The sequence below is a fragment of the Amphimedon queenslandica genome, unplaced genomic scaffold (genome assembly GCF_000090795.2).
Source record: "Amphimedon queenslandica unplaced genomic scaffold, v1.1 AMPQUscaffold_13446, whole genome shotgun sequence".
NCBI lineage: Eukaryota > Metazoa > Porifera > Demospongiae > Haplosclerida > Niphatidae > Amphimedon > Amphimedon queenslandica.
Genome location: NW_003546318.1, coordinates 288,314 through 297,866, shown reverse-complemented (window position 1 = coordinate 297,866; position 9,553 = coordinate 288,314). Strand labels below are relative to the sequence as shown.

The 9,553-nt window shown below is 36.7% G+C and overlaps 3 protein-coding genes across 6 annotated transcripts in view; 2 read left to right on the top strand and 1 right to left on the bottom strand.

The window, feature by feature from the left end:
* LOC109581343 (uncharacterized) overlaps positions 1 to 1,458 on the bottom strand; it is a 4,015-nt gene extending 2,557 nt beyond the window's left edge. For 2 of the 3 annotated variants that reach the window (XM_019995396.1, XM_019995395.1), the window contains exons 1-4: positions 1,390 to 1,458; positions 1,022 to 1,342; positions 592 to 624; positions 449 to 505 (exon numbers count right to left, since the gene is read on the bottom strand). In XM_019995396.1, coding sequence (XP_019850955.1) covers positions 449 to 505; positions 592 to 624; positions 1,022 to 1,342; positions 1,390 to 1,402 — 424 coding nt within the window. In that variant the 5' untranslated portion in view covers positions 1,403 to 1,458. The remainder of the gene's footprint in view (positions 1 to 448; positions 506 to 591; positions 625 to 1,021; positions 1,343 to 1,389) is intronic. The other variant, XM_019995398.1, reaches the window with a different exon arrangement.
* A 357-nt stretch (positions 1,459 to 1,815) lies between these two features.
* On the top strand, positions 1,816 to 5,150 carry LOC109581342 (uncharacterized). Its single transcript, XM_019995394.1, has 8 exons — positions 1,816 to 2,049; positions 2,108 to 2,217; positions 2,300 to 2,427; positions 2,839 to 3,012; positions 3,338 to 3,428; positions 3,582 to 3,680; positions 3,941 to 4,012; positions 4,107 to 5,150. The coding sequence occupies exons 1-8, from the start codon at positions 1,824 to 1,826 to the stop codon at positions 5,055 to 5,057; spliced, it is 1,851 nt and encodes a 616-aa protein (XP_019850953.1). The 5' UTR covers positions 1,816 to 1,823; the 3' UTR covers positions 5,058 to 5,150.
* A 116-nt stretch (positions 5,151 to 5,266) lies between these two features.
* Positions 5,267 to 9,544, top strand: LOC105312435 (PR domain zinc finger protein 5-like). Of its 2 annotated transcripts, XM_019995389.1 has the most exons (6): positions 5,267 to 5,434; positions 5,792 to 5,982; positions 6,033 to 6,308; positions 6,409 to 6,628; positions 6,680 to 7,688; positions 8,378 to 9,544. In XM_019995389.1, the coding sequence occupies exons 1-5, from the start codon at positions 5,323 to 5,325 to the stop codon at positions 7,228 to 7,230; spliced, it is 1,350 nt and encodes a 449-aa protein (XP_019850948.1). In that variant the 5' UTR covers positions 5,267 to 5,322; the 3' UTR covers positions 7,231 to 7,688; positions 8,378 to 9,544. The 2 variants fall into 2 exon arrangements, with proteins under 2 accessions (XP_019850948.1, XP_019850947.1); XM_019995388.1 differs by lacking the exons at positions 5,267 to 5,434; positions 5,792 to 5,982; positions 6,033 to 6,308; positions 6,409 to 6,628 and having other exon boundaries at positions 7,231 to 7,688.
* Positions 9,545 to 9,553: the final 9 nt, after the last annotated feature.

The following is a 9,553-nucleotide window of genomic DNA, read 5'->3' as shown; positions in this document are numbered from 1 at the left end:
CAGCCTATATAGATGTAAAGTGCATTTTAAAAGTATTGTTCAATGCATTTGTCATATGGCCAGTATGGTGGGCCTAAGTGAAAATTGTATCTTATTATGTATATGAGGGTATTAATTTATTGGTTAGCTATAGTATCTTGTGTATCAATTTAAGTAGTGCAAAATTGTGAATATATATTCTTGTTTTGCAAGAATTAAGCTTAATATTACAATGAATCATGGCATAGGGGTAGGAAAGGAGGGCTAGGGGGGATGAAGCCCCCCCACCAACTTTTCAGCAAGAGGGGCTTATCCCTCCAATGTTCACATACTTTTTAATGTTGAGCCCCCCAACTTTCGAATCATTCCTACACTTATGTATGGGACACTATATGTTGAATCACAATAACTATTTTGTATTCTTCACTCTTGTTTGTACGCATAGTATAATGTATTAGTTGTTGGTTACCTTGTGGCCCGTCAGTTTCATCATCAACAGCAAATTTTTTTGGGGGACATTTTTTTGCTATTAAAAAATTGCATGTATAATAATAATCCATGATTGTAATATGTATATGTTTTAATTTAGTATAGAAAGTAAATTGTACATACTTTTATTGACTCCAGATGTTTGTCTGCTTTGATCTAAAAAAATAAAATTAATTAGTAAAAACAGCAGCTAAATGAGTAAATATAAATGATATAATATTCATTTACATTTTATAGTTTTATAATTGGTTATTGCTGTTACAGGATTATCAGTGATGGGTTGCCTGTATCTACTGAGGGAGTGACAATGATAAACTTTATAGGATATCATTTTACTTTAGTAGATAATGCTTTTTCCATTTTTGGAGTCTATATAATGCATATGCATAGCAAAAGTGAATTTAGATTTATATTTTGTGTATTGTGATTTCAATATTAATAAAAAACTCAAAATTTGAGTCGATTTCCGCTACATGTTTTTAATAATATTTCATGGTATGCATGTAGCAGGCTGTACATGCCTACGTGTACATTTAAATTTAATGTGCCTTACTTGAAATGCTCTTCCTCATTTTTGCTCCATAGCCCTTTAATGTAGGATAGTCTACAGTGTCAGATTCAAAGACGTCACATATTTTGAGTACACATTCATTAGGGTTGTCACTGTCTCCTATCTTTTCTTTTAGCTTCTCAGCCACTTCATTCCCTCTTTGATCATTTGTTAAGCCTTGTCTTTTTACAGCACTAAGCTGACCATCTGCAATCAAACCCTTAGCATTAAGCTCTGCAGTGACAATGGTAAAAGGTGGCTCCCTCCCAAGTATTTTTGAAAGCTTTGTGAGTACTTTTCCAAACACATCTATTGCACTTTCACCTACAATAAAGAGGTAAAGGATTGACACAGTTCATATATTGGTCTACCTCCTTCAGCCATAACAGCCCTGAATTGAATTGCTTTTATCAGCAATATAGGGGTGGATCATGCATCACAGTCAGACCACAGTTACTCTACTATGAATATCATAAAACTATAATTTACTATAATAATGCTTTGTAGAATTTTGCACAATTTGATCATGAACTTGCAGCAAAATTGATTTCTGGTGAATATTTCCAACTATACAGTATGATTCCAACAAAAACATTGATACAATCAATAACTCAATGTTGTTTTCTCCACTTGCATATCCTTTTTTATATGCTCTATTTGCTCTCTACAGTTGGATCTGGTTAAAATATGGAGATTTTTAGAGACATTTATGAAACACCGCTCACTTAGTAATAATTTGTGTTATGGGTAGCTATATACAACATTTTTATTTAATCATGTTTGCAGTGGCTCAACCATTATCATCATGCATATCATGCAGCGCAGCTATCATGGTAGCCCCACCCATGCTTGCAAACTCCACCCATCTCCATTGCAAATAAATGAAATAATGTATTCCTTGCTCTCGCTTCTCTCTTCTCTCTCCTTACTACTGTTCCTCCCGTGGACTAATGGAGTGGAGGGACAGTCTAAGGAGAGCCTAGAAGAAGAGGAAGAGGATCTGGTACCCCTTGTAATATGGCCTGGAATGGGTAAAGACTTAAACGGTTTTATTTAAGAGTCTCAGGGTTGTTTATTTATCCCGGGTAGGTGATAGTTGTTGCTATGTTTTTGGTGCTGCTGGTTATAAAGGAGTCATAGAGAGGATGCTACCAGGACTGTATGTGAAGATAATATCGTTTGGACAGACTGCACAAGAAGTTAATGAGCCATAAACCAATTAAAGCTTTATGTTTGTATACATCTCTCTTCTCCTCTTCACCCTTCTCTCTCTCTCTCTAGGATTCATACAACAGTTTCTTTCTCAATTCTAATAAACAGGTTGAACTAGCTTGTGATTTACTATCATCAGATGAGATGTTAGCTAATGGTTTTAATGCAATGGGTTTCTCTCAGGGATCACAATTCCTGTAAGTTACTTTATGGCGGGTACTGTGTACATGTACATGAAGCCATAGCAATGTAACTATCATTTTCACTGTCATATTGGAAATTAAAATATGCTTCTATTAGCTGCAGCTACAATTAGCTACATGTAGATGTTTGAACAATGAAGTGTTAACTATGCAACCACCTCTTGATAGAAGGTCTTCTACCCAAACTGACAGATAAGCTTCACTGCTTCTATTAGGGCCCCAGGGATGTATTGGATGTATTAGCTATGTATTCACTAAAAATTATAGTGATATGCCAATTCTTCCTTTGCCAAATCTTTAAAAAATTTAGAGCTTTTCTGTTTGTTATTCCAATGATTCTGTTGATTATGTACCAGTATTATTATTATTAAAAATTGAATTTTATAATTTTTTTAATTTTTAAAGGAGGGCACTGATCCAGAGGTGTGGGCGTATCAAAGTATACAATCTAATATCAGTAGCAGGCCAGCATCAGGGAGTGTATGGGTTCCCATTCTGTCTAGGAGAGACCAGCTGGTTCTGTGATTTATTCAGACAGTTCCTAAGCATTGGAGTGTACCTCACCATATTTCAAGACAAGTGAGAGTGGATAATATAAGGACAATGTACAGTACATACAGTATAGCGGGAAATTTTGGAGGGAGTTAAATTTGGTAAATTGCTAAATTTTGGTGATTGGCGAATTTTAATTTGGCAAGTTTGTGGCCACGTGCCATTGAGCATGCGCATAATGGCTCAAAATGGTGGATTTTTATTTTGCGAATGGCTATCAAAGCGCCAAATTCACTAAATTTAACTACCTCCAAAATTTCCTTCTATACGGTATGCACGTACATGAATTATGCTAAATAAGTACAATATAAGTACAATAAATGAAATAATAAAGTATGGATTTTCTTTTTAGTATAGTCCAAGCTTCATATTGGCATGATCCTCATGATGAAGAAAGCTATCAATTGGATTCACTCTTTCTCTCTGATATCAATCAAGAAGTGGTATGGGATTGTACTTTACTAATAAAGTAGATTTTAAATTTATATTATTACACTTTTAGAATATTTTGGGTTTTATTATACCCAGTTTTAGTTGTTTTGATTCCTCTGTCATTAAGTTTTTATTTTTTGTTATCTTTTTTTATATTTTTGTAGGTCTTTAATCCAGCATATAAGGAGAGGCTTTCCAGTATCAGTAACTTTCTATTGATAAAGTTTGAGACTGACATGATGGTCCAGCCAAGAGAGACACAAGTAATGAATTATTCACCTCACTCAAACTTTCTACATAACATAAGTACATCAATATATATCAGAAAATGTAATAAAAATTGGAGTGATTTTGGAGCCATTTTTTAGAAAAAACCATGGGCTATTTTCAAAAATTGGCCAATTTTTAAATGTGCATAACTTCACAATTTTTTGTTGAAATCAGCTCAAACGTTATTTGTCCAGTACTTAGAAAAACCTTGCTATAATCCACTTTATACCTTTGATTTTTTTATATTTTATAGTGGTTTGGATTCTATAAACCTGGTCAAGCTGTAGAAACCTACTCATTATTTGAAAGCAGAATCTTCACTAAAGTAAAAGATCAATGACTATAACCTATTATCAATACATGTACATGTATAATGTACCTATCAATACTTATTATTATTACTATTATTCTTTTTATAGGATCTATTAGGATTACAATACCTCAATGGTTCAGGGCGTCTTCATTTCCTTAGCTCTCCAAACGGTCACACATTACTCACATACGAATGGCTAGACTCATACATTCTCCCATTCGTTAACACGACCTTCTCCAAATCTCACTTACCGGTCAACATAAGCCCACACTCTACATCTACTAGTACTTACAGCTCCATAAAATCAACCACTAATAGCAATAAAGTTATAACAAACGTGCAAAGACCAACTTCCATTCACGTCACTTCTGACGGCCATGTTTTTGTCTTGAGTCGTCACGACAATGCAATTCATCGATTTGACTCAAATGGGGAGCCATTAGGCCACTTAGGACCACTACCAAACAAGAGAGAACTCCGTGGCATAGCAGCTTATGATAATACCCTTTATGCAGTTGACGAAGAGAGTAATATACATGCATATGCCATGAACGATGGTCAATACACTGGTATCATATACAGGACTATGGGTGGTTCCAATTCCACTTCACTCCAATGCATTAGTATTGACAATGATGGACTTATATACATTAGTGAATCAAGAGAGTCTATACACGTTATATCAAGGGACGGTTCTTCATTGAAAAACCTTAGCAATATCGGGACTCACCCACATAAGATAGTATTTGACTCGGACGGTCATATACGATTCACTAATGAGAAGGATAAGAGTATTTATGTTCTATCAAAAACCGGTCGCTTATTACACAAATACCCAACCCACCTCTCTTATCCTAGCGGGCTCTTTGTTGATTCTAATGATAATATGATGGTCGCTGATAGGGAGGGCGGGGTTAGGGTTTTTAACGAGAAAGGTTTCCACATTCACGACATCGGAGGTTTTGAAGGCTGTGAGGACATGAAGGTCTCGGCTAGTGGGGCGGAGCTATGGGTCAGTGATACGAAAGCTGACAGGATTTACATGTTTAAATTATAGGATGCAATAGTACGTGTACACGTTTTATTATGAACTATGAGATTCAATTTTTAATTCTTTTATTTATTAAAATAATAATAATTTTTAAAGCTACAAGCTGCTTCTTTCTTGAGGCATAATATAGTATTTAAATGCAGCAATAGTATAAGTTATTTATACTATCGTTTCTTTGAATTTTGAAATCCAAATTTACAAAATACACTGCATTCTAGCCACAGTAGGTGTGGTTCGTTTACAATAATAATAAGAGGTGAGAAGGAGAATCATGTTTTACTGCTACAGCGGCAGCAGTAGCGACCCCAGTGACGACAATAATGATGACTCAGACTATACTACGGGTTATTATAAACCTAAGAAGAAGAGGAAAACCACAAAAAGTGAGAAAAGAGCTCATGATTTAGTGCTGTAGAGTAGTTTTTTATAATGAGTAATGATAGGTGTGTCTGTTTTTGTGTCACCTAAATGTATACTAATAAAAAACAATAATAAAATGGTGTATAATTAAGTCATTTAGCTTGTTTTTGTCTAAGAAATGAAGGCTCTATTGGCTAATCTATTGTTACAATTTACAAGTCATAATTTTAATGTTAACCCACACATAATTAATTTGCACCTCATTGATTGCATATTTTAAAGTATCTCTCATGTCATTAAATAATAATGTTTCCTGTACTATAAAAGTATGTAATCTAATCTTGTTACAATATACCCTTGCTATTTTTGTACACATGCAGAAGGTGGCAGAAAGCCAAAGACTGCAATGAGAGAGAATGATTCTTCTACTTCAGAGTCACCTCCTCAACTGCAAGAGCAGCAGGCAAGAGCCCCTCAATCAGCAACAGTCCCTCAGTTAGTAACAGCCCCTCAGTTAGTAACAGCCCCTCAGTTAGTAACAGTTCCTCAGTTGGTAATGCCTACCATTCAGGTATACTTGTATAGAATTAGTTTGCACTTTAATGTGATTATGTGTCATAGCTTTGTGATCCTGCTCAGCTACCTCTCCTTCAGTCCAGCATACAAAGCCAGGCTGTTCTAGCCATCCACAGAGCTCCTTCCATGAATCAGAACTCAGTGGTGCAGGGTCCCTGTGGGCTTCCACCTGAAATGACGATTATTAATTCTTGCGGCAAGCAAGGGGTTTTTGCAATAGCTCGCATAGAGAGCGGAGTAAGATATGGGCCGTATAAAGGACTAAAGATAGCAGAAGAAGATCTAATGGAAGAAACTAACAATTTTAATGCCATGTGGGAGGTATAGCAAGTAGCAATAGTAGCAATCATTATAGCAGTACTGTATATTTTACACTCTTGAATATACATGTGGTCTATTACCATTACCGTTACTGCTCTAGGTTAACTGTGGTGAGTCTACATATTATGTTGACGCACACGAAGCTGACAACTCTAGTTGGTTGAAATGTGTAAGATTTGCACGAAACAAGGAGGAACAGAATCTTGTTGCATTCCAGCATCGAAGGAACATTTATTATATGACAATAAAACCAATTCATCCAAGCAGTGAACTACTAGTGTGGTATGGTGATCAATACTTGCAAGAGATTAACACTGGAGGTGAATCAAAAACCTTGTATGTCCTTTCTTTCATGTTTAGTCCATTAATAGATAGTGCTGAGTCATTTGTATGCAAAGGCTGCTCGACTAGTTTTATCTCTTTTGACGTTTTTGAATTGCATCGCAAGACTTGTTCCTCTACTCCTTATTTTAGTTGTCGGAGATGCGAGAGAAAGTTTCCCAGCTTATTCCAGTACCATGTTCACATTCGAGACCACAGAGAGAGTCCATGCAGGAAACCAGAGAAATTCCAATGTAACATTTGCAATAAACTCTACACATCTCGGGTTGGTCTCAGAAACCATCAACAAAGAATGCACTCTGAGGAAAAACCAGAGAAATGCCCTCACTGTGATAAAAGGTTTGCCCAGAAGGGAGAACTGAGGCAGCACATGCAGATACATAATGAGAGACATTTAAAGTGTTGCTTCTGTGATCGAATGTTTGCATATCAGACTCTGCTTGATTGTCATTTGCGTTACAATCACACCGAGATCAAGAATTACCAATGCTACATTTGTGGGAACAGATACAAGACTGCAAATCACTGCAAGCTTCACATCACTCGTTCGCATGGAAGCATCCAAGCGGCGGAACAGTAACAATACGATTGCTTATTCATTATTATTGTTTATCCATTTTTGTTTGATAATTTTCTGCCCACGTGCTTTCACGTGTTGCATAATATCAATTGAAAAGGCGGGATTTTCATCAATGAATATTGTTACTGATAGGTGTCAATCTCATAAAGTGTTTAATTCTCCCATCATGGAGAAGGCCACAAGTGAGGCCAAAAAGCTTCTCCAAGCAACAGTGGATGGTCTAACTGTTGATCAGGTCCAAGGCATTAATGATGGGCTCAGATGCTACGAGGAGAGTTTGATGACCACAAAAGACAGGACAGCACTCCTTCAATACTGGGTGGCGGTCTCGAAAAGAAACGTGGGCTTCAGGGACTGGCTCACCATTCAGCTTCACTCCATAGACGGACCTCAGGTAGCTACTGCTTTTGAGCAGCTTACGACTGGCGCCTTGGAGACATGTGCAAGTGACGCTTGTGGTAAGTATTAATAGAGAGAGTTCTGGAATTTGATTTAAAATTATTGTCCTGTGTTACTTATATCAAGAGTTGCTTATATATACATAAATCATAGTGTAAACAAACAAACAAGCAAACGTCTTTTTTATTTATACATAAACATTGCAATAGTAAAGTTTAGCTATAGATATTTTAACGGAATTACTCCCAACAAGATAAATTATTCTGTCTCTCTTATCGGGCGGGGCTCCCTTAGCAGAAGGTGTTAAATTGTTGAAGCAAAGCGTGAATTAGTTTTCCCTGCAAGAGAATTGTTATTGTGTTCTGTAGTAGTATTTTTATTTAATTTTATTGTACACTTGTGTGGGAAGGAAGTTATTGTTGATCTACTACTTGACCACAATCAGTCAAAAGGTCTGGCTTCCCATACTACATGAATACATGTATAGCATGTGAATTACATGTGATTCATAGAATGCATTAATAAAAGACTCCAGGGCATGTGTTTATCATGTGACATAGGAGCCTCTGCTAAAAGGGATATAGAGTTTCAAACACCTCACGACAAGGATTGTTTTACTGTTTTCTCATCTTGTTAACATAACTTATCATCCAATCCACTCCCTCTTTTTGTATTATCACACAATACCCAGTAGATTATTCTTTGACTAAAATAAACATTTTTATTAATAATGTTTTATTTTTCTCAGTTATCGAAGAAGAAGATAATTGGAAGACCAGTACAGATAAGATATCCACCCGACACTGTATTGCAATTATCCTCTGTTTACTAGTCGGTATAGCACTAATAGTGTTATCCCTTACTGTCTACTTACCTGATTATCTTTCTGCTCCTATCCCTCCTCCTAATGCCACATCAAGGATATTGGTAGCTGAAGATGTGACCACGATAGTCGGGACTTATCCTTCTTCTGTCTCCTCTCAGCTCTTAGTCAGTGAAGTCGTCAAAAGAGGAGACGACTTTCATACATGTTATATTCTTATAGTACCTTCATCCATTCTCTCCTATCATCAAAGAACCCAAAACGACTCGTTCAATTCCACGACTATCATAGATGGATACCCTGTTATTAACTATCGTTATGTCTACATGATTAAGGGGTCGTCCCTCTCCATACGAGCTTGTCTTGGTAACGTCTCTCGCTCGCCCGATGCCGTCCTGTATGTCTTTAATAACGAGTCTCAATACGCTGACTATGTTAAGTATTCTGTATCAGATACGGCCGTCTACAGTGCTTTATTGAAAGTCGGTGGGCGTGGACAATCAGAGTGTACTAATGTCTCTTTCACCGCCCCCTCATCTGATTTCTACTTCTTCATCATGCTCCTCCCAGCCGAGGGTACCAAGTATAGCTATTATACGTCGGAGACCGAGAAGTATATAAATTATAAGGATTACTTGTACGATTATTCTTATTGTATCGTCGCTCGTGAGCACAACTGCTCCATGAGTTTGGTTGCTAATTCTACGAGAGATGGTAACCATGCTAGTACTGGTGACGAAGTCACTGTTCTAGCCTACGTCCAACCGAATTATAGCATGGGATCTAAGATTAATCATTTGGATGTCACGTTTGGAAGCTACGAAGAAGGAGAGAGAGACAAGTCGTTCTTCATCTGCTGGTGCCTCTTTGTGATGGGGGTCCTAGTTCTAGTGATGAGTTTGCTCTCTTTTGCATTGTGGGCGTGTTTTTGTTTTCGTAGAAACAAGAGAAGATTTGGCATTAGCTACAAGGGTAGGGCAGCTGTTAACTAAAGAGAGAGAGAGAGAGAGGAAAAGACTAGACTGACATTGTACATGTATTATTATTATTATTATGTGATGATTGATCTTAATCCTCTTTACTCTTGACTTTTAAGGCCTT

What these genes read in the sequence shown, in the direction of transcription:
- LOC109581342 (XM_019995394.1), top strand. Translation starts at nt 1,824, where the DNA reads ATGCATATCATGCAGCGCAGCTATCATGGTAGCCCCACCCATGCTTGC. An exon ending in TGTAATATGGCCTGGAATGG is followed by an intron (nt 2,050 to 2,107) that starts GTAAAGACTTAA and finishes TATCCCGGGTAG; the next exon opens with GTGATAGTTGTTGCTATGTT. An exon ending in TTGGACAGACTGCACAAGAA is followed by an intron (nt 2,218 to 2,299) that starts GTTAATGAGCCA and finishes CTCTCTCTCTAG; the next exon opens with GATTCATACAACAGTTTCTT.
- LOC105312435 (XM_019995388.1), top strand. Translation starts at nt 7,343, where the DNA reads ATGAATATTGTTACTGATAGGTGTCAATCTCATAAAGTGTTTAATTCT. An exon ending in ATGTGCAAGTGACGCTTGTG is followed by an intron (nt 7,689 to 8,377) that starts GTAAGTATTAAT and finishes TATTTTTCTCAG; the next exon opens with TTATCGAAGAAGAAGATAAT.